The following is a 24,794-nucleotide window of genomic DNA, read 5'->3' on the forward strand; positions in this document are numbered from 1 at the left end:
AACTGTAACTCAATTGCACTTAAAGTTTTTCTCAGTTGCATTGGCCCAATTCCTGAATGATGCTTGAATTTTGCAAAATAATATGTGAAATCCTTCAACAAGGTCATTTTGTGCACATTGGAAAGAACGTTTCACATTCTTTGCAAGCGTTTGTAAATGTTGTACACATGAAAAGAAATGACTAAGTGCAGTTCTTTTGCTTTGCAAAGTAAAATATGAAACACTCTCGGGATTGTTAGCGTATTCATTTTGATACACAGTAGCGAGTAATTCTTCTATTCTTTTCTTCTCAGAAAAATAACAGTGTTGTACAGTAAGTGTTCATTGTCAGTGAGCTTGCTTAGGACAAGACCTTTAGGAAATTAGAAGATGAAACCTCATGAGAACTTTTAGTTTTTGTGGCAATCATTTATTAATGCAAAAACAAAACAAAAACTGAAAGAAATGAAAGTCAAGATGGTTGGAAGGGTGTGAACTGTGAAAGGGGTCAAAGGAAACATAATAATAATAATGGATACTTTATTGATCCCCATGGGGAAATTACTTGTTTTTCTCTGCATTTGACCCATTCACTCTGTGAAGCAGTGGGCAGCCCACTAAGCAGGCGCCCGGGGAGCAGTGTGTAGGGACGGTACCTTGCTCAGGGGTACCTCAGGGTAGCTGTTAAGTGGATTCGAACCGCCGACCTTCCGATCATGGGGCGACCACTTTACCTACTGAGCTATCCCTGCAAAACATGCAACAGGCAACATTTCTTTGTTCTTATCTTTCTCACACGATCAATAGAAGTGAAAGGGGAAACATTTTAAACACCTCCCCTTTCAAGTCCAACTTATTCTGTTTGAAGTCGGTATTGTAGTACTTAAAACAAGTGAGAGTGTGCTGGTATCTACACTCAGCTCCTCGTAGACTTGAAGAAATGCTATATTTTACAAGCGCACATGAAGAAGTTTACTTTTGATATATGAAGGGTCTAAATATGTCTACATCAAATGATAAGAACAGCTTACTGTATGCCTATGATAATGTGGTATTACAATAAAACTGTGCTGTAATGGAAAAAAAAGAGCTAGAAGCGTTAGACACATTATGAAACTAATGAGAACACCACTTTTGTCACTTGAGTTCCAGAGTTGTTAGCAACTTTGAGTCAAGATGCATCACTTAAAATTAGATGTGGCAAGAATTTTATGTTTTTATTTACCTTTCAGCACTACTACAGTTTCATAATCATACATATCACTGAAACAATGCACAGTAGTTTCATTTTCTTTACCTATATCACTAATTAAATTCCTGAAATCTACTTCTCATTTAGAAGTCTGCACACTGCAGGAGACTGATGATCTCTTGTATTTCTCAGTTCAGTACCTTGTTGCAGTCACTTCGTCTGAAGTTGAACTTTATGGAGCTTTCTGGTAAAGCCAAGACACAGCCGGGTCTGTATCTTACTGAAATACACAATCGGAAAGTGCGAAGAGCTTCTGAGTATCCTGAATACCTCTGGCTGAGAATGATTTTACATGCCCATATCAGTGTGTGTTCCTGCCGTGTAGCTTGGTTTCAGACAGGTGCTGCATGCTCCAGCGCTGGACACACATCGCCTGTGAAGATGAAAACTCTCCAGTAGAGGCAAAGCAGAAAGCTTTGTGTTGGCTGAGGTCAATATAAACTGTTTGGGACTCCCAGGATCTTTCAATAGAAAGAGTCAACAGAGCTGTTTATAATTCTTTAGGCTGAGCTTCATTCTGTGTTCTTCCATGTCCAGGCCTTGCAGGGTCTGTTGCAGAGTATGGGATAACTGCCTGCCAGAATAATATCATCCACATTTTTCCAGTGGTCACTTCCATTCTGTTAATCGTTGCAAAAAGATGATGGGCCCTAGTACAATTATCTTCAGATATGGGGTATTTCCAACTGGAGAGGTGTCCCTGGTAGCGTACTTTCTGACAGTGGTCTGTTATAATGCTGCAGATCCATGAAATTAGGCCTGCTTTCATTTCAAGATCGAGGAGGCATTGTACTGCCACTGTGTGATCTAGACCATCAAAGACCTTGGCAAAATGTGTTGTAATTAGACTGCATACTGAGCTCCTAACATCACATGATGTATATATTATATGATTTGCTGACATCGCTTAAAAAAAAATGATCAGAAGCTGATAGCCTTACTGAGACTAGTTCCATCCTCATACATCCAGTCGTCTTTTTGGGGTTTTTTGTTGTTGTTGTTGTTGTTGTTGTTGTTGTTGTTGTTGTTTTTTTTTTTTTTTTTTTTTACGTTATCTTACTTCTTGGTTTGCTGGAACAACACCCACAGAGCAATTGCCCAGGTGACACACAGCAGTCCCTAAAGCTCCTGATTTCCATTTCATTTGGGTTTATTGAATTGTATAAAATCCCTATTTTAATCAGAGAAACTGAAGTATAATTGTCTTTCCATCCTTTGTCTTGTCTTGACTATTTTTAGTGGGTTTATTTCTTGTTTTTATGTGATTTCTTCATTATTTTTTAAATACGTATAACATATGATTTCATACTGTATTCAGATTTGAACACATTTGGGTTTTTTTTAACATAAACAATTAATTTAGTTTTTGACAATTTTGAAATGTTTATTAATTACCAGATTTTCCCTCAAAATGTTTTCTGCCAATCGACTAATCAGCTAAACACTTTATCTCGGTATGGGTTGAGAAAGAAATGTTTGCCCAGGCTCAGGTAAAAACAATTAGACAGAATAAGACTAGCTGTTTCCCACTGATTTGAGCCTATTAGCTGAGGTAAATGGTAAGTGGCTGTAGCCATTAAAGTCAGACTAATCTTCATATCGCCCCTTCTTTTGATGATAGTAAATAGGGATGTTTTTCAACTATCCCCCAATTAAGTTACTACTTAAAATTTGGGGGTAATGTCTGTGTAACAACAGTAGATTTTGAAGGGGACTCTACGGAAACCTTTCTGTTTCTGTTACAAAGCACTGTTTTTTAAATCCTGGCTCTCATGCAGATTACATTCTTTCCTTTTCACTGATTTTGTGTTCTATACCTCCACGTGTCAGTTTTCCAAATAGATTTCCTAACGTTGTGCAATTGCTTTTCAGCGCTGTGTTGAATTTGAACTTAGTTCTCTTTTAGTCAGTGCCTGACTGTGTTTAGCCCACACCTTATTTTGGCATCAATCTAAAGGCACATTCAAAACCCCACTGAAGTTATAGTAGGAGCTGGAGCCAACGAACCATGGCAGAGTTAACTTCCAGGTTGGCTTGCAGGATAATAGCCCGGCTGGACTCAAGTGCCTTGTCAAGGCCATAACACTGGTCACATAAACACTGCACAATGGGAAGAAAGGGGTGGGGGGATGTTAAACTAAGACTACATGGGCAGACACACACAAACGTAGATCTATTTGTGGTACCTAATAACAGCAGTATGCCCAAAATATGAAACAACACACAAGTGACGATAACACATTGCATTTAATGTATAGCACTAAAATGCAGTGTGCTTGTGTGTGCATTCAGTCCAACAGCTGTTTTTAGATCCAGATGTACCACTAAAAAATGCAAACGATCGTCTTTTTTTCAGTAAAGATGCATTTTGTGCATCTCATCTTTTTTAATGCAGCATTTTTTTTTTTTCATTTTCAGTATTGCAGAGAGAATGTTGAAGGCAGTTTGATGACAGAGAGCAGTGTTCTATCCAAGGGTTTGAAATGGGGTTTGAGTATGTTAGAGGCTTGTCATACACTTTGAGTGAAATCCAAAGTGACAGGCTTCCTGAAAGACCCAAGATCTGATGCAAACTGTCACTGCACATTATAGAAGCTGGCGCATGCTAAGCTCGGTTTACAGCATGTTTGGGTTGTCTGCAGTGTGAGTCTCAAAATTACACTGTTACTCTGATTGTTAATAAGTTTGTATAAGTAACGACTAGAGCATTTGGGGAGGAGGCTGTTTGCTTGCATTTTTGATGGATTTATAACACTATACAGCTATTTGCCACCTGTTCAGTTGGAACATCTGTGTTGAACTCATTTCCCGTCATTATCAGATTGCAATTTTGGTGTATTTCTGGGTTCTGTTGCAATAATTTGTCTGTTATTGTGGTGTAGCAATGAGGCATAGTAACCGTGCATGCGCGCGTGTTTTGAAGGTGATGGGAAAGAAAACCATTTAGCATGTCACATATGGTCAGTGAATTTTCATGTTCGGATTCACTTGTCAGATGTCATTAAATGGTGACGTTTAACACAAATAGTCAAGGTTTTGTGGAATTGTTTCAACCAATTTGGACTGCTTTTAGAATAAAACCAAGAGGGCGTGGGGGCGCATACGAAGACATGAGCCAAAAGCATAAGAACAACCTAAAGATCGGGATAAGAGTACTACTTTTATTTGGTATTGCACACCCCATGATACACTGATGCATGCGATCTAGTCTACCGCTGGTTCCAATTCGGATTTAATTAAATATATCTTCACAGTGTCCAGAAACAAAGAAATTTGTGGAAAAACAGGGGAAAATATGAAAAAACAAATAGAAAAAATGTATGCAATTTGCTGAGCTCTGTAGGTGAGACTTCTTTTTTTTTTTTTTTATAGAATAACCAAGGGAGAGAATTTGCTGGAAACCAACATAGGAAACAAAAAAGAAAAACAATCAATCAAACATGAACCATATCAGATTCAGTATATATCACTGCAGTTGTTTTTGTCTGCGAGGCAGACCTCCCATCCAGCTGGAGGGTTGGGTCATAGTTAGTTAGGTTTACAGCCAGAAACAATGGGTGCAGAATGGAAATCTATTATCCACTCCTTTTTTTCCCCAAATTGCACCTCTTTACAAAAGTAATCAACATTAGTTATCATTCATTCTTAATTGCTTTTGTACAGTGTCCACACATGAATTATACAGTAAAAGCAACAGAATCTGTTGAGGCAGATTTACAGAAGAGGTATACTGCCCCCAAATGTCAGAAAGACCAAATTACATGCTCAGGATTTTCTCAGGTTTTATTTCAGTGCTGTAATCTTTTTACAACCCTAGATGGCAGCAGATATCTAATATGTATTTTTAAATAACATTTCATTTTCAACTTGAGAATTAGTTTTCTTTTAGGCTAAAACACTTTAAGGCTCAAAACAAATTATTTACGTCTTACACTGTTTAAAGGTGTCTCAAATAGGATCCCACATTTTGTGATGTTCAGATGTTTGATTCTTATTTTATTTCTTTATTTATTCCCTAAAGTAAATGTTATAAAAAAAAAGGTGTTTGAAGATATACGCACTTAGACTCCACCATGAGACAATTTTCATGTGTTAATAATGTCGATTTTGAGCCTCTCAAAACTGTTCAAGCTATTTTGACTGGAAAATGTTCGTTGCACTTAGATGTCATTCATTCATTTGTGGGGTTTAGACTCTGTCAACTTGTGGTCACAGAATGTAGTTTCTTACAATGTGAGTTATGCAAACAAGGTAGAAACAAAATGCCGTCACTGGACTGGCAGGAAAAAACACTAGACTATGAGAGGAACTATGCCCGCTTTGTACTTGGCGATGATGAAACCTGGTTAGAGCATTGCAATGACATCTGGCAATAACACTTAATGTCTACAGTGGTGACAGCAGGCTTGCAGTTTGAATCTGTTCAAAGAAGAATGAAATCTTTATGATGGGCAAGCTGCACGGGAGTGGACACAGCATCCTTTTTTCCTGTTACATAATGAATATGCATATGGCTTAGTCTGTGTCTGTCTATGTGCGCACTGATGTGTGTGGTTGTATGTGAGCTTAGTCAGACTCCTCCAGATTTCTGCCTACGTAGATTAATATCTGCACTTCACAAAGGAGCCCTGTGTGCCTTGCAGGACAGACTTTCAGGACAATGAGTCCACTGTGTGACAACACCATCTCTCACTGAAGCTAACTGATACGCACCCTTTAGTTCTGAGATTATAGGAAGCACAATCTTTCTGCACTAAAGGTGATAATTGAATGACAGAGCTTCCCAGGTTTTCTCAAGGCTTTTCAAAGATTCATTCCTCTGCACTGCAGAACATTCAACTAGAAAAGCCAATACTGTTGCTTTGACACCTGTACCTCTACTTTTGGTCTGCTTTCAGTGTAGGCAGCCCGTTTATAGCTCAAAACCACAGGATTTTTAAAAAAGTATATATGATTTATAATGGTCTAAGAAAAGTGCTGTTGGTTATATCAACAAATCCTTATTGAAGTTTGGTGCTTTCACAGGCCATGATGCTGTATTTCTACAAGCCTGCCTGATCCACAGCATGTTTTTGTTCTCCTCTGTCTGAAATGCACAGTAATTGAATATGATCCTGAGAGAAAAAGCCGAGGCTCGGTGGGAAGAAGAAGGCGGTTTTAAAATAATGCTATCCTGGAACGGTGGATTCCCAGTTTATCTCATTAGTCACGCTGATGTCCACAGAACATGTCGTCCACCTCCCTGCGGAAATGACCTCTTGTTACATTCCCCTAAAAGTCCAGGGGATGCAGGGAGGTAACAAAAAATGTCCTTGTTGAAAAAAAAGAAGACAAAGAGGCAAGATTTGGATGCCTGTTAATCAGGAGGTATTGGGGGTCATCTAAAAATCAAAAGGTTAGTTTGCATGTAAAAATATCCCTTGGGCAAGATACTGAACTCTGACTTACAGTGTAGTCACTGTGTAAATGGGCAAATGTTAGATTAAAAGCACGTAGGCTTACAAAAAGGTGTGAATGAGTGTATAAAGGCTTGGAGTCAAAAGAGTGCTCAAAAGCACTATATAATTACCATTCCATTAACCAGTAAAGTAAAGCTTTTTACATAATAATGACAGTCAAGCTGCCATCATCATCAAAAGAAAGAAAACATAAGTTGGTCACAAAATAAAAGAGTAAGTTAAATAGGTAAACCACCACCAACAACCTCCTCTCCAGAGAGCAGTAAGCAGCCGCGACACACCAGGCTCTCTGGCACTGGAGCTTTGGAGCTCGCCTCTCTCTGGCCTAATTGCTGAGTAGACTCAGCGGCAGGGAAGGGTGCACCTGAGGCTGGAGCGAGAACAAGGCACACTTGCTAGGGGAAAATCACAGCAGGGCTTGGGCTGTAACACCTCTGCTTTTCTCTCATGACCCAGAAACCAATGTCCATGTCAGTACTGAATGTTGTCTTCTGTTACAGTAGTGGAGGAGGTAATTGAAGCTATTTTAAAACCTCCTACAGTAGAGACTGTCCACATGGATCCTCTACTGGAGGCTACAGATAGATAGATAGATAGATAGATAGATAGATAGATAGATAGATAGATAGATAGATAGATAGATAGATAGATAGATAGATAGATAGATAGATAGATAGATAGATAGATAGATAGATAGATAGATAGATAGATAGATAGATAGATAGTATATACACTAGTATGGTTCAACAATGGAAAAAAATAGATGTAAAGTGCTCCACATGTGTGTGTCCATGTAGGTGTGAGTTCAAGAGAGTCCGTGTGTGGTCATGGCTCACATGGGTGAAGAGGATGAGAAGAGGCAGGAGAGAGAAAAAGTGAGAGAGACTGTAAAAGGGAGGGACAGAAAAAAGAAAAAAAATACCCCCTCACAGGCCGGTGTGTAATGAAACATATGTTTTGCGTTGGAGAGAGATGTGTGTGCATGCAAGCGTGAATTGTGTTTTTGAAATGACTGTGTATTTAATCCTACGCTTCTCTGTGTAAAAGTGAGGAGAATGAAGCACAGTATAAGCATGTACAGTCTTATACTACTACTATTAATACTACTACTACTATTACAACTGTATGCTTTTTAGCATGAGAGATGAAAACGTAATAGGTCTTGACATGGTTTAGAGAGGGATTCTGGGTAATTTGAGTAGATAAAAGAGCACGTTATGGGCGAATTACCACAAACAGACAGCATATTTCAGTTTAACAAAAAATTGAGTTGATAGCTCGGTGAGAACACAGGAGCACAATTTTTTTTTACCAAATGATTTTTTTATGAGGAAGATCAGGACATGTGGCAGTTCATGGTATGGTGCCACGCAGAAGATGAGAGGAATGCGGAGTTAAAAGCACGACACTGTTAATGCTGGGCAGATTACTCAGATGGCATGATGTTGTTTGTTCTCTTCAGACTAATTGAAAATAATGTCTCCAGTTAGGCATTTTAATTAATTAACATCAAGGAATTTAGCTGACTGAACCTATGAGATCTCATAATCGTAAATAATTACTCAGCCAGTAGATTTCTCCATTTAAAAAGAAACCACTTGAAGATTTCTTGGGAATTCATACGATACTGAGCTCCTACGTTAACAAGATAACCTAAAAATAAAAACCCGAACTCCACGCCCACCCTCCTTCACAAGTTGCTTATTAGTCGATGGAAAGAGCAAAGCAGGAAGGGAGTGAAAATTCTGAGGCCGGACTCCCAGTGGTGGTATGTTTGGAGGGAATTGCTTGTAAAAGGGTGGGTTAAGGAAAATATGCCAGATATAACCACAGTGCAATTTCAGTGAGCCCACAGATTGATTTGGGTTTATTACACTGTGGCCAACTGCATGTCTTTGCTGGCCAGCAATGAAAATATAAAGCAAACCGCCCTCTCAGGAGGCCTGAGAGGGTGGTGCTCATGGCTACCGATCATCCCTGCTGTGCAAGCAAACAAGCATCTTTTACCCTGCATCGCTCTCAGGTGGGATTCACTTTACAACCTATATAAAAGGCTCCCTTTGGTCATTTGTGGGGGTAACCTGTAGGGTGAGTAGTACTTCAAATATGTCAAAGCAAATGCCTGTGGTTTAACATGCAGCATTTCAAATATGTGTGACACAAAACAGAGTTGGAAGAGATCCAAATGATCAATATTTCACTGTAAATTATAAGCTAATGTGTATAACACTGTAATTAGTTTATCTGGCGCACAGAGGGTAAGATATCAGTGGTGTTGTTGCCACAGTTGTACTACAAGCCCTATTATTTCTGTGAATAGCGGGCTGGGTTTAATAAAGACCAGAGGAGTCTCAGTTCGACAGATGGATTTAATAATTCTCCACAAAAATTATATTTGTGGCAGTGAGATAAAAGCTTTGAAACTGCATTTGGACTAACATGAAGGAAAATAAACTTTTCAAGAAGCAAAACTGATTTGGAGAAAATAGGGAAAAAAGGACATTTGAAGGTCTTCTTTTGGTGTGCAGTCAAAATACAATAGTTGATAATAAACGGTGTCTCTTTAATGATTAATAAATCCTTAACTAATGCAGCAGTAGCAAATTGGGCATTCACATGTTGTGAAATTCCTACTGACTGATGCTTTTTCTTTGTATTTCATAATTAGCCTATGCAATTACAGATGTTGGCAATCCGTTAATGGTTGTGTAGTTAATGAATTTTAGTTTAGATTCTCTACAGTCTTTTTATGTACCATGATTACAGTCAAAGGGAAATGTCAATTCCTTACAAGTAAGGTTGCAAAATATGGTGATGACTTTGGCTCTAATATGTACAACTCACAATAGTAAGACATAACTATCACAATATCCTAGTCCCAAGCAGTTTTCTATTTTATTTTTATAATTATTATTTGTGTTATCAGTCCAGAGTTAAAATATATTCTGTTTGCTATCAAATAAGACTGGAAAAGCAGAAAATCCTTGCGTATAGCAAGCTGCAAAAGAAATCAATTATTTGAATTCAGTAAAATTTATTTGTAATAACTGGCCAACAACCATCTTTCCCTAAAGCAATGTAAAACTAAAAGAAACCCTTAAAGTTATTAATTACAATTGCTTATAAAGGGTGCCTTGTTATGTATCTTACCGTAGGGGGGGACACCGATATAAAAAAAATACACTAAACAGCTCTGCATTTCACACTTTTACTTGCTTTACCATATTTTGAAACAATCTTATATATGCTATATTTCAACTTTAATTTTTCATTGTTATGATTATTTGCAGCTGTTCACCTGCTTCCCGTTGATACCCACGCACTAGTTACAGGAGGTGCTTTATTCCGGCTCTGCGGAGTAATTCAAGTGTGTGAAAAGGCTCCGCTTGTCAGTCAGACTTTGAACTGTGCACTGGCGCTCATCGCTGCTAATCTCTGACCGCTGCTTGTCATCAACAACGCTGCCGCTGACACTTATTCCCGACGAGCTCAATTCTGTAGATTAGGATGAACAGTCGCTAACAGGGGCAGGAAACCCGAGGGCACTACCGTAGGGACCGAGCGGAGATTAAACGTTAGCTACACCGTTTAACGTTCACGTTACTCGGGAGTTGCGATGGTCCAGACAAGGGATATTTTTTTAGCCTTGCTTCTCGTGAGCTGTACAGGTAAGGAAAAAAAATCTCACATTTGAATCAAAGTCATCGCTTTTAAGACAGACGTGTTTTTGTTGGTGTTTTGCCATGAATCCCCTTCTATTTCCACCCTTAAAAAAAAAAAAGTGACCAGGACCGCAGGCATCTCCTCGCCACCTCCGCCCGCAGGCACTCATTTAGCAGGTGCGACGGTAACGGCACTGCGACTGCTGCTAATTAGCCTACTGACGAGCTGTTTATTTATTTTCTCTTATAAGTAAAAACAGCTTAAAGCTGCCAGCTGCTAATGTGTTACACACTCCCATACATTCAGAGGGGGAGCTTCACTTTGCGTGACCAGCCTGCTCGCTGACTTCGCATAATTGTACATTGAATAAAATATGACACCGAAGAAGAAGAAGAGCCTTTAAATTTATATTGGAGTGGATAGGAGCAGCATGGGAAAAGGGATTTGCAGGGGTGGCATGCATTTCTCTGCATTTGTAGTCGTGTTGATGTGGGCCGTTCTCTTAGCTTGGATGGGACGTGTTTGTTGTTGATGGGGAGTGATGCTGGGCTCTCTGTGTTTGTAGACACACACACACAGAACGGGATACGCACTGAATCACGGGCTTCTGGGTTGAGTCACGGCATCTCAGGTAAAGGTATAATCTGCATAAAAAAATAAAACGCATTTTGGCAGGTACCTCTTCATGTGTACAGGTGCGATGGTAGCATTGAGAAGACGATGATGACTGGATGAAGTGCATGGGCAGTCTGTGAGGGACAGTGTTTGGTCTCTCTGGCACACTGATGCATAGCAAGCACAACTTCTACTCTGAATCATCTGTTATGTAATCTGATGCCACGATAAAGGCTTTGAAATGAGATCCTCTAAGTTGGTAAAATGTGTCGTTATGTAAGTGTAATTGAGGGAGTTTTGTGTGAAATTACATTTTAATAACATCTGCCCGCCCCCCCTTTTTATTAACCTTAGTGATTTCACACGTGAGGTGCTTATGTATGAAGTAGTACTCTTAGCTACCCTCACGGGGGCTCAGGATTTTCGTGGGATAGCCTTTTAATCCTTTATGTGCAATCCAGTATGTGCAGGGGTGTTCCTCCATCAGGAGAGGAAAACGCAGAGGGAGTGGAGCTCTCCCTGCTCTGTAATGGTAAACTCTCTTGCAGTATTACAAAATATTAGGTAAAATAATAATAAGACCTCGATTGCTGGATTAAATTTTCTCTTGTAGAACCATTTGAAGTAGGAGGAAGTAGCAGTAGGAGGAGGTAGTATTTTTATGATGTAATGGAGCAAGTATTTATGTTAACCTCTTAGCATATTTGATTTCAGTAGTTGAGGTGAATGTAGACTTGTGGACTTCCTCTTGGCTCTGTTTTTGACTTTAGAAAACCTATTTCATAACAGGAGAGTTCAGCCAATCACACATCCTTTTCATACCTCATCGGGAGAAACAACAAATTCCATTTTGGTGGTGTAGTGGGTTAAACAGAGGTCCTTTCACCCACGAGAGCTGCGTTTAGATCTCCATCATTGTGTGAAAATCATAATTACAGTAATTTTGGTCAGTATTAAACTCACAATTACCTAACACAGTTGGACAGATTTTGTAAAAGCAGTGTATTGGAAAAAAAACTTTTCTTTTATTGAAGTTGATTGCTTAAAACTTATTATAATTATGTGAGATTTATCTGTCATTCCATTTTCTTCTGCTTCGGGGGCTGTCCGAGCTTTCATAGTGGAAGCAGCATGGTATACCCTGGACCAGGGGTGCCCAATCCCGGTCCTCGAGAGCTACCGTCCTGCAGCTTTTAGATGCATCCTTGTTCCCACACACCTGAATCAAATGAATGGCTTGTTATCAGGCCTTTGCCAAACATGATGGCATGCTGAAGAGATCAAACCATTTGATTCAGCTGTGTTGGAGTAGGGATGCATCTAAAAGCTGCAGGATAGTAGCTCTCGAGGACCGGGATTGGGCACCCCTGCCCTGGACAGTTCGCCAGTCTATCACAAGACAAAACTGACTAACTATATATATAAATGTGAAATTAACCAAATCTGCCACTCTCTCATGGGGAGTAAATTTTGACTGAGAGGCCATATTGATTGAAGGGGCTGTGCTGAAAGGCAAAGTAAGGAAGCACAATAATTGTATAGTAATTGTTGAAAGCCAAAAATTAAACTTAATTGCACAGTCCTAGTCGCAGTGCTAGTGAAGTAAAAAGTCAGTGTTTTTTAAAAAAAATTTGTATAGGGCTGCTCGATTATGGCAAAAATGATAATCACGATTATTTTCACTGAAATTGAGATCTTGATTATTTGACGATATTTATTTAACCCTTACGACCTACTATAGAACCAAGTCCGCCAGAGCTTATATTATTTTTTTTTACATGTTGTAGTGCCATTTGTGGGAGCATTTCAAGTTGCTATACAACTATTATAGCCCATATTTTAATAATATGTATGCGTTAAGTCCATAGTAACTACATTAATTGCAAAAAAGTGCAATAAACTACAAAAAAATTAAATCATTTTTGTTTTGTTTTTTACATATATTTCTACTTGGAGAAATTTAAGAGGTTTATCCCTCAAAACTTTAAATACAAAAAAAGTTGCAAAAAATAGTTTCCCACCACACGAAATTTATTTTGAGTGTCTTTATAGTTTTATTTTGGAGATACACCAATTTTTATATACTGCAGGAAAAACGAAAAAACAATCCTATGATGCAAATTTGCAAAGAAAACAGCAGGTGCATCAAAATAAACTATTTCCAGCAGTGCAATTCGAGTTCTAAGCATCCCAGCAACTATTCAGAAAAGTCAAACATGACTTATAAAACACCAGTATAGGCTTTTAAGGCCTACAAGTAAAAAACTACATTTTCCGCGAAAATGACGTCACTTCTGGTTTTGGGCAGGAAATGGCGGACATGCGCGATAATTCGCACTGACGTCTGTTTCACTGTGGGAAGTGTTAGGAACAGCTGATCGGATCGGCAAAGCCTGTTTCTGGAATATTATGTTTTTGTTCCTGCAAGCGCTTTTTATGCAATTTTTGCAAAGCTTTATGTGGAAGGAAACCGTGACCGAGGACAAGCTGATGTCATAAGATGTAAGTACAACTCCTCTGGTTTCATATGCAAAAAAAAATTGTGCTAGCTTACAGGGCTCAGGGTTCTTCAGGGATTTAAAAATAGTTACACAAAACTGAGCGTGCAGCTCTGACCGGCTTTAAAGGGTTAACAATAACAATGTATTGAATAATGACTTTATAAAATAATAGAAAATAGTGTGCAACACCACTGAAGTTTTTTTTTTTTTAACCTCTCTTTTCAACCAACAGCAGTCACTCTCCTCTCCAAATAACTTCTGCTTAGCTTTCCGAGCTTCCCTCGGGTCCTCTTAATCAGCGGTCTCCACCCTTTTTTGCGCCACGGACCGGTTTATGCCCGACAATATTTTCACGGACCGGCCTTTAAGGTGTCGCGGATAAATGAGGGAGGGGCTAATAATCGGCTCAGTCATTTTTAATGATCGTTGAAAGCCCAGATCGTAATCGTGATTAAAATTCGATTAATTGAGCAGCCCTAAATTTGTATGTCCTTACCTTTGCTAGTGTTTTTCTGATGGGAGGAGCTTGGAACCATCCACAGAATAAAACAATGGAAGTAGATTCGGGGTGTGAAAAATGAAACAGACACAGACGTGCCTTAAACCTATATTTTTTTTAAATGGCTACCAGTGGGTGGTTGCGCTTGCAAACACTTGCAATCCTATTCACGTTTCATCATAAGCACATTGCGCAAGAGCTGTCCCCCTGTATCAGACAACTCCTTTCTTTGGCACAAGAGAAAATCTAATCCAGTGGTCAGTTTCCTGTTATTTTACCTACAATTGTCTAATATATGCAAGAACGTTGCAATTACAGAGCACGCAGGGCTCCAGTCATTCTGTTTTTCTCTTATGATGGAGGAACACCCTTGCACATACTGGATTGCACATAAAGCGTTAAAAGGCTTTCCCACAAAAATCCTGAGCCCATGTGAGGGTAGCTAAGACTACTTCTTCTTGACATGACCTTCGACACTCTACTCACATAGTCATTGTTTACATACAGATTATCTTTTTTTTTTGTGCTGTACCAAAAAGCTCCTTGTGATTGCTTTGTTCAGCAGCAGATTGCTGCAGTCAACTGTAGTTTGTATAGAACATGTTGGTTTGCCTGCAAACACTCACCAGTTACTACCCAAGTGCTGTTAAACTTGAATGAACTTCAAGAAATGAAGAATGTTCATCTTCAAAGTAAAAGTTGTGCCTCAGTGCTGCAACCAACACGTTTCAAAAGTCACATCATATACTTTTAAGGCTAGTGTTTGCAGACAATTCCCCGTCTTCCACACAAACTACAGTTAACTGCAGCAATCTGCTAGCAAATCGGTTGGGTAATACATAGTTCTACCTTGTGACTGATGGCCTTCAGATGAGCACCAATTGGTCTCTAGGCCTGTGTGACTGAGAGTTTACTCACTTGACCCTGAAGCGTCACACATCCAAAATAGAAAACAAGTTATTGTCACATGGTTAGACAAGGAAAGACCTCATAAATAATTAAAGCAGCTTGAGATCCAACAGACTTCAGTAAAAGTCTGGAAAATGTCCCTAGACTTAACTTCCGTACAAACTTTACTGCTGGGTTTCTGGTCCCATTAACTCATTTTGGATCATTTTCAATGAAAAATATTCCAAAGACTTAATCATGCTATCTTTCACAAGAAGGATTATCCAGGCTATTCTCATTGACTAATGACTTAGCCAATGACTGTGCAGTTCCATAGTCCATAGATCCGCCCACTTCGAAACTCCAGCACGGTGAAGATGAATATGTGCATCTCAAGGCTTAACAAACCAATGGGTGATGCCACAGGCGCTTCACCCATCTTTTATACTGTCTGCGCTTAGAACAGAGGGGAAACAAGAGCAATCCTTTTTTTATTTTATTTTTCAAATTTCTGCATAGTGTATTTTAGTAAGTTAGACACAGATGTATTGCTTATTATATAGCATAATAAATCATAGGCGCCCGTGAGTAACTTCAGAAAATCAGAGTAATGAAATGATAGTGTTAGATGAACTAAAAAAAGTTCTTAACATTTTAATAACATGTGCATAATTAAAGCAGCTTTAAACTCTGGAAGTGTCTCTTCTGCTTGATGGAGAATATTTGTTTTTGTATTATTCAGTCTAGCCAAGGCTGATAAAATAATATTTGAGATCATATAATGGTTAATCTAGAGGTTAAGTTTTGGCAATTAAACAAATGTATTGATGTTACAGATTGCTTAAGGTTGCAACAAAAAAGGGGTTAATTTATGATTTAACTAGTTTAGTTACAAAAAGACGTGGGTGGGTGAGCTTTAAGTATGTTGAGACAGCCTAAGTCTCTGCCATTTGGAGGAGAAAGACTATGCGGGTACGCTTCTTATTGAGGTTTCTCATGTGATGCTCGCTGTCACTGGGTGAAATCGACTGAAAAGGAGTGCACCAAAAACCTCCTAGTGTGCATATTATTAAAGTAAATAATTGTGATTCTGCTGCCTGGAATTTGATTTTATTTGGAAAATAAACTTGTCAGACTTGGACAAACTATGTAATATTGATATTGTTTCTAAAAACCTTTCCCTCAAACATCTTTGGCATTTTTCATTGCGTAAATAGTTTGGCCTCATTTTAAGGTAATTTATGTCAGCCCAGCCAACTAATTGGTTAGATGGACAATTTGGGGTTTGGTTTTGGTTCTGGTTCAGCTCCTGATGCTACGCTGGTAATTCACATTCAACATAGAGTTATGCACAACAGTGGATAATGTAGAGTTATTAAAGCTACGTTAAGTATGGATATAACAGTTACAGGGTACATGTTTTTCACTTCTTATTTTCCACTTCATTGCACTGATAATCATGGTCTATATTCAGTGTATCTGAGTGTAAACTGTCATAACTTCATGATTTATGACTCATAAACTAGTCACATTCTCACATAACTCATATGGCATCACCGAAGCAAAATATTTTTTACATTTCTTTCATTAAAGTATAAAAAAAAGGTACTTTAAAATAGCACTTTTGAACTTCGAGCATGTAAATCAAAGAAAATCTTAATCTTTTTACAGATGATTATATGGTGTAGTTGCAGTATTAGTGACTGAACTGAGATTGAGGAAGGATTAACCCTCTTTCTATATCTCTTTCCCACTCCTGATGGCTGCATGCTCAATGGGCCCGTTGAGCTGCTTGACATGATTATTAATTGATCCTCTTTGAACTGATAACTGGGATATGGAATCATTTCAGAAAATGAAACATAGCCTCGGAACTTAAAGTGAGAGAATTTAAGGAGAATTGGGCAAGATAAGAAATGACTTCCCAGTGTCCTCAATGTGTGAAACTGATGAATGAAGTGCAGTTCTGCAGTTTGACCCTGCAGTTTGGATCCTTTGACTATGCAAATGTGCCTCTCTGGTTTACAGCAGGATTGTTTCACTTAGCTTGTGTTACATCATCAGTCAGATCATGTGGAAATCATGACATTGCTCCATGCTGCACCATACAAAGCAAGATGGAAGCATAGACGACTCTAGGCTGACTAACAAAAGCTCCAGACTTCTGACTTAGCTTCATGAGGGAAAAAATCCAATAGTTCCATCTTAATAAAGCCAGTAGATTGTGGCACATTGTGTACTGGCAGCAGTGTTTGCCATATTGAGATTTTATTTGGGACGTCCACTAAAATAGATTTCCCTCCCCCAAAACACACACTACAGTCACCTACGTGACTACAACCAATCATTTTACAAAATTATATAACCCCACTGAGAACAGAGGCCTTAACAGTGTGTCTCTGGCCTAATACCGTTTGTATCTTGGTTCAGCATAGTCATACCTTGCACAAAGACGATAGTTCCATACAATCAGGACTCCAGCTTCTGTTTTTGTTATTGTTAAAGTTCTTTTTGATCTTGTCTGATATAATATTTAGAATTTCAAAATAATTGTCTTTAAATTGTTTGTGTTGCCAGCTAGCGTCAGTCATTTGTTGATGTTAAAAGGATGTTATTCAAGCTCAAATGAAAGATTATTTGGCAATTTTCTTTGGATAACTAAATTTAACAATTATCTAAATGTGTAATTTTGATAAATTCATCTTTTTTGTGGACATTATATAGGGTTTCTTGACTGCCCTATATAATGCCCCCAACATATTAAACCAAATGTCTTTGATTGACTGTGACCAGGATGGACAAGATTAGAAATGAGTATTTCAGAGGGACAGCACGGGTTGAGCAGTTTGTAAACAAAGTCAAAGAGGCAAGTTTGAGATGGTTTGGACATGTGCAGAGGAGGAATAGTGGATATATTGGAGGAAGGAGGTTGACTATGGAACTGCCAGGGAAAAGAAGGAAGTGCAAAGCATTGGTGTGACAGAAGACGATGCTAGGGATAGGGTGAGATGCAGGCATATGTCTGCTGTGGACCAGCCAAAAGACAAAGAAGATCAAAGCAAATGTATTTGTGTCCAGGGTTATCATTTATTAATTAAAACTGTAATAGGAATGCTAGTGTAATGTGTATCTGAAGACTTTACTAAACCTACTAAACCTTGGACTTCTAGTGTCAAGGCAATCTCTGCAAAATTGTGTTAAATGTTGGATTTGAAGGAAATCTGAGTAATCCAGCCAGCCACAGTGGATAAAAGGCTAAGCCCATATCTTATCACCTCCAGTTTCGGTTATTTTTGTTTTGTCTTATCAAATAACTTAACCTGCCATCATATGAGTGTCCACTGACAGTCTACTGCTAAGCTTTAGAGGATGTTTATTGAACCCGAATTTGTTTCGCTATGTAACAGATTATGGAGACAAACAACTACTGCACTGGGAACAGTTTCTGGGAGACAGTTATCAGCTATTCATTTTTCAAGTGTTTTATTTGTTGAGACGTTCAATTTCAAAAATTTATTATGTTACTTTAACTGTTAAACAGTCCATGATGCCCGTTCCCTTACTCAGTAGCTCTGATACCTCTCACACATGATTTTTAACATTCTCATAGAATCTAAGGTTTTCACCCAGAATTAGGATGAAGCAGCAAGGGAGGGGGTGACTGTGTTTTTATTCAAGCCAGGACTGCTTGACTCTTTGGTGATGGGGACTGGATTAGACAGATCCAGGTCTGAGAGAGTTGAGGAGATTCAGTGCCTAAGGACGTTAAAAAAGATAGCATTACACGTGCATGTTACCCTGTGAGATACTGTAGGAGGAACATAAACATCCTTTCCTAAGGGTGTGCTCACAGAAGACTCACAGGCTGTGGGCTTAGTTTTTATTTATTTTTCTTTTTGAGTGATTAGCTTCTGCTGGGGTACAGATCTTACAGCATTCCTGGGAGTTTTGACTTAATATATCTGGGATTAATATTAATCAAATTTAATTTAAAAGTATGAAACAGGTTAAAGTAAACTGAACAGAGTGGCCTGGGAGGCAAGCTGGGTTTGCCTTGTTTTTAATGTATATGAGCAGGAAAAATCTGCTTCAGACACTGCTGAACATTAGAGTAACTTCAGACTGTTCCAGCTTCTCTCAGATATAGACATGCTAATATCTCAGCACTTGCATGAAATTAGGGCAATGTGTCCTTGTCATTCATTGAATTAACAGAACATAGTATCCCGGTGGACATGTAACCCTAAACTCACAAACCTTTAGGCATTATTCTCTCTTCTTTGAAGTTTTCCCTTTGTGGAATTTTCAAAATTTTGAGTATCAGTTATCTACTTGGAGTAGGCAAGTCAATTTAATGCTCTAATTCCATCCAATGTTTTAAGGGAGATATGTTATAATTAAATGTTTGCAAACAGTTAAGGTTGTCAGTGGGTATAATAGAACTGATCAAAACCACTAGTCCTGTTTTACCAGAGTTGACCAGTTCCACTTATCTATTTAAATACTTGATGCACTTTCAAAATGTGTCACCTTTTCTCTCCTGGCTATTCACCCTTAAATAAAGACTTATTTTGCCTTGCTTAGGATGATATGAAGTGAGTACCTGCTGGCTCTGTTTGGCCTTTCTGTGCCCTATTTGGCAGTTAGAGAAGCCAGGAGAGACAGCACTCCTGTGACCCAAACTAAATCATCACAGCCTCGTCTGTGGCCCATGTGGCCCCCTGAAATAAGAGATGGGCTTACAATCATGTCATGTCCGTGCTGGGAGGAACTGTGTCCCACTTTACATGAGATGCAGATGAGCCTCCTCAGCTTGAGCTTACAGAGTCTTATCAAGCTTACAGTATGTCTGATTTAAGAAAATGGGTGTCTCATCTTTCCATAATAAAGTAACATGCTGTTGGCTAGGATTTGGCTCTCAACTTCTTTTGTGTAGCGTGAAGGGAAGCAGTGTGTGCATCTTCTCATGCATCCATGCACATCGTGGTGCATTCATTACCGAAACACTGTAGGATGCATCACCATGCATAAAGCAGGGAAAATTTGGATTGCTATGCCCTAGGCTTTCTTTTGATTCAGTCACTAAAGTGTGTCACCCTCTCTAACATTATACTCCTCTACAGGGTTAGTCATTGCCTGGCAACTTAAAGATACCTCTGTTTCTCCCAGTCTTGACATGTGGTAATATAATTATGGAAAAAAAATCCATCATAGTGGTACCACTAGAGGTTTCTACTAGTGTGGAAAGATGAAAAATGTAGTCTTAACATTTAAAATCTTTTAAATACTGTAAAATTGTGCATTTCGTGTTTTTGATGTTTGATCATTTATATATATTAAAAAATGTCAAAGAATCTGCTACCTTAATCAGTGAAAGTTAGAGGGCTAATGGTCACCACCTGCTTGAAGGACTTGTGGAAAATTGTAAAGTAAGTTATCCAAGCCAGAGCTGCCCTGCTCAAGACAGAAAATCAACTTGCAATTGCTTTTCTGGGTGGCTGCTACACCCAGTTAGCTGGAGACAATGCAAAATCGTAAATGAAAAAAGACAAATTCGAGAGTAGATACAAAGAAATCACCATATTATTAGAGAATCAGAAGGCTAACACTTTATTCTCCAACCTACCCTGTGTTCTAAAGCTTTAATAGTAATAAAAAAAAGCTAGTGAGCCATTACAACTAGATTTTGAATGTCAACCAAAAGAACAAGACGAGATTGACATTTATGTGAAACTAGGTTACACGGAATTTGATTCTACTCTGAACAGGGCACACGCCTACTTCATCAATGTAAGACACTTTTTTTCCATTTTAAAGTTTTTCATTGACTTTTCTGTGCTAAAGAGGAATCATGACCTGAAATGAGCCCCCTGTGTACCATGCAAAATAGGGCCCAAATTTAGACTTTTTCAGAAACTTTGACTCAAGGCCACTTTCCAGTTATTTACACTAATAGCAGTACTTCAAATAGCAGTTGAAGAACTAATCTTAGAACATATAGCTTAAGTTATGTATGTCTAATAGCTAGATCACTAATTCTTCTAAAGTGGAAGGATGCAACATCACCCACCCATACTCAGCTGGATCAGAGATCAGTTGCAGAGTAATTCTAAAGGGGCTCCATTGACTCAAAAATCTGTTGGTATTAATATAGATTAAATGTGCTGTAAGACAATTTACCTGTTATACCCAGTCATTTGTAGTAAAATATTGTATGTGGTGTTTTGTAATGAAATAATAAAGCAGATTTTCTTATCCCTCTGCATTTCATCATCAATAATAGTATACTTTCTGTATACCCTATTTTCAATCTTTATCTATATTTTTGTGCTTGTCTTAGTGTAGAAGCAAAATGATTAAAAAAAAAATCTATCACTGAACTAGTGCAGTGACACTCATTCAGGAGAAAAAAAAAAGCTAATTAGATCACAGTAAGAAGGCTCTATCTCCAGGGGGGCATTAGCAGCTATAGCTATATCTGATCCATTCAACATGCAGGATCCACTTTGAAATAATGACAGTGAGTTCACAGACAAGCATTACTCCCTAAACCTACAGAAAATAAACAGTCACAAAACTATACAGTGTTAAAACCCCGTTTTGCCACATGTAATGGTTTTACATGTGGCAGGGGTTATGTGATGTAATCCATACATGTGGAAAACCAAGCATGTTGATAATTTTTAATGTAATGATAAACAAATGACCCTTACAATTTGCATAAAAATCAATAACCTTGTATTCAAAAGTACTTTATGCATATTCTTAATCAGCTTTTTGTAGATTTATTAGCCTGTAGCCACAGGGATGAGTTAAATGTCATATTATTGTCAAGTTAATTATATTTTATGGGTAAATGTTTCAGTATTAGGATTTTAAGAGCATTAGAAGAGAGGAAAATTTAGAAAGTGATATCACTGGGGCTGGGAATTAACCTCATTTCATTCTCATTCATGCAGAGCAATCTTAAAATTATGTAATGGATATGCCCAAAGATAGAGAGAAACCTACATGGCAACATGGACCCTATTTTTAATTCTTAGCAGAACTTTTTTATCTCCTGGAACTGTAGGTGCACTGACGTGGTAAAAAAAAGTGTTCATTTTGATTCCAATATGTAATATTTACAGATAATTTCTGATCAGTTTGCTTGATTACTTCATTCTGATTGTATCATTGTGTGATAATTGGCTGTCTGCTTTATTTCTAGCTGTGCGAAAACCACTGTGGACTGTTTTGGCAATCCTCCTATTGAAATTTGAGCAGGATGAAGATTTTACACTGTACACTCTGAGATCTTAACGTCCACTTTGACCTTTTGTTATTTTGACACTGGATGCAAGCCCGTGGTCGTTGATCTCAATGAATAATGAATAACTGATGCTAAGAAAACTAGACCATGTCCTTGTATTTGCTTTCTTACTGCTTGCACTCTACTGCCATGCGTTTTCATATTTGTTCACCATTTGACAGACATTTCACTTCAATTTGAGGTGTTTAACTTCTAACTGAAATGCTTTCCACTGTATTTCCTCTAACAGGGAGTCGCAACAACCCTTTTTCCCCAACAGAGTAGCTTCACTAGGAGTGTGTAGCACATGAAGAGGTTCACTCTATTTACCACAGACCCCAACCATTTTCATTCACACTGTAACTAATCAAATGTAACCACAGAAGTTTGGGTGTGGAAGCAATTTTCTGAAGCTGTTGAAGGCCATTTTATTTTGTTTTTATTGGGAGCACTGGATTCCTGACATTAACTGGCAGTGTTATGGTCAGCTTAACAGAACACTTTGTGGAATTCCTAAACCTGGCACCCACACCCATTGGTTAGGAGGTGCAGCTGGAAAACTCAGTTGTCCATCTGAGTCAGAGACCACTGGAGTGCTACAATGACAGGGTGCAGGTGATGGATGGGATGTGATCTGAAATGCTGAAGGCTGTTTAGATATCGTTGGGGTCTCTAGGACCAGTACACCATCACATCTCCATGTCTGTGTTGTTGTTAGTCCACCACGTTATTGGAGTTGAGTCCAAAACCCTGTTTTACTGTGATGGAGATTGACGTCACTTGCCTTAAGAGGAACAACTCCTAATTAAGAACTCGCTGTTGAAGGCTGTAATTATACTGATAGTCTGTTCCTGCAAAAAATAATATTGTGTGTTTTTTCCGGAAAGGCAGAGAGCTACATATAGTCATAGATTTTTTTTTTCCATTCATTGATCTTGCGTGCTGTGTTAAAACACTTAGGCATAGTGGCAAAGTCGTATAATGGTAGGGTAAACTCCGCACACATAATGTTCTGCCAGTAATTCCACATCAGTCTTCTGGCTGTGGACATTGATATGGATGCTTTGGGATAGTGAGTCTGACATTTATTGACAAACCTAGGAAAAAACTAAGAATCTCAACATAGCTCTGGAAATTCCATCATTATATTTTTTGCAATAAAACTATCAAACTAAAAGTCGAATTTCACATTAATAGATAGATATGCAGCTCTTGTAAATATTTGGTGCCCTAAAAAGTGCTGATGACTCATAACTCATGAAATTTCACTTTAAATCTTGACAAATAGCTTTTTATGTTTTGAACATTACTGATCAAGCAGTGACATTAAACTGTCTGAGTACTAACCCATCAAGAAACACTTGGTAGTATTTGTTTAGTGCTGGTTCACTGATATCATATTAAAGTATCATTGCTCAAAAACTAAATGGAAAAAAAAAAGCCATTACACTTCATCATTTTCTTCATTTAATATAAATTAATCATAAAAAACGAGCTGTAGATAAAGAGTAGTTGACGAATTAGAAAACAGTTCTTCACCCCAGAAACAATTGATATGATAAATCCTATATAGAATTATTAAATAATTAAAATATGTCCTCTGTATTACTTTATTGATGGGGAATAGTTTTATTGTTATTAGTGGTGCTTCTAAATATCCAGAATCCAAACAATGATACCTAGTTACAGCAGAAAAGAGTAGTTAAAAAAATCAACCAGTAGTCAATAAAGCTTACCACTTGATTTATCCAAGTAATGTTTGATACTAAAATGCAGTATCCAAATAGAATTTGTATAATACAGAGCTTTCTTTGAACCTAACTTTTTTTCTATTTTTAATGCCGTGCTGTGAGCTTGGCATCTTGTCTTGCTTGTCTGTCTTGCTCTGTTTTACCCTGTCTCTCACACTGCTCCCTAAAGGATCCCTACTCAGTATGACTCATTGACTTCCACTGGCTGAAAGCTGTCTTGCTCTCTTTGCCAGCAGAAGCCGGATGTGTCATGAACCCCATCGTGCATCTTTTCCATAGATGCCACAGCAGATGAAAATTGCTCTGAAGCAAATAATCTCACAACACCAGTCACGGTGACCAAGCCAGTGTGGGGGCGGGTCATCTATGCGTCCTTAATATGTTTGAAACTGGGAGTAAAACACGAAAACCGCCAATAAGAACCATTGCCATCTTCCCAAGATTATCTTTATAGTTTTAGTATTGTATTTAATGCTACTGTCCTTTTGGTTGTGATTATAAAGCTTCAGTATAGAGCAGCTCAAAACAAGGGTTGTGCTCAAATGTTAACAGTCCCTTAAAATGGTGTTGATTTACTTAACCCAAACCCTGTTAGATTTTTATGGTGGTGTATTCCTCAGAGCATATCTTTGTCAAGCTAAATGCATTTTAAACCAATGGGAGACTGGCACAACAAACAAATCAGAACATGTTTTATTTTTCACATTTGCATTTCTTATTAATGAACCATTATTGCAGTGAATAATAATCTAAAAAAAAAGTAAAAAGAAAGCACATGTCTTATGAGGCTGCATGTATGCTGTTAGCAAACAGTAATGATCCCCTGTATCCTCAGTGGCATACTAGTGACTTGAGTGCATATTCCCAGTGGAGATTCCTTCACAACACCCACCATT

The 24,794-nt window shown here is 38.3% G+C and overlaps 1 protein-coding gene across 9 annotated transcripts in view; it reads left to right on the forward strand.

Annotated features, from left to right (window-relative positions):
- The first annotated feature begins 10,056 nt into the window (after positions 1 to 10,056).
- ncam1b (neural cell adhesion molecule 1b) overlaps positions 10,057 to 24,794 on the forward strand; it is an 83,550-nt gene continuing 68,812 nt past the window's right edge. For 7 of the 9 annotated variants that reach the window (XM_086261883.1, XM_086261881.1, XM_086261874.1 and 4 more), the window contains exons 1-2: positions 10,057 to 10,358; positions 10,919 to 10,984. In XM_086261883.1, the coding sequence (XP_086118009.1) occupies positions 10,307 to 10,358; positions 10,919 to 10,984 (118 nt within the window). In that variant the 5' untranslated portion in view covers positions 10,057 to 10,306. Of the gene's footprint in view, positions 10,359 to 10,884; positions 10,985 to 24,794 lie in introns of those variants that run through there. The other 2 variants (XM_086261880.1, XM_086261877.1) reach the window with 2 other exon arrangements.

This window comes from Aulonocara sp. 'chitande type north' Nkhata Bay, linkage group LG14 (assembly GCF_057382095.1).
Source record: "Aulonocara sp. 'chitande type north' Nkhata Bay isolate Kocher_YH1m ecotype deep benthic linkage group LG14, A_spYH_male_GT1.1, whole genome shotgun sequence".
NCBI lineage: Eukaryota > Metazoa > Chordata > Actinopteri > Cichliformes > Cichlidae > Aulonocara > Aulonocara sp. 'chitande type north' Nkhata Bay.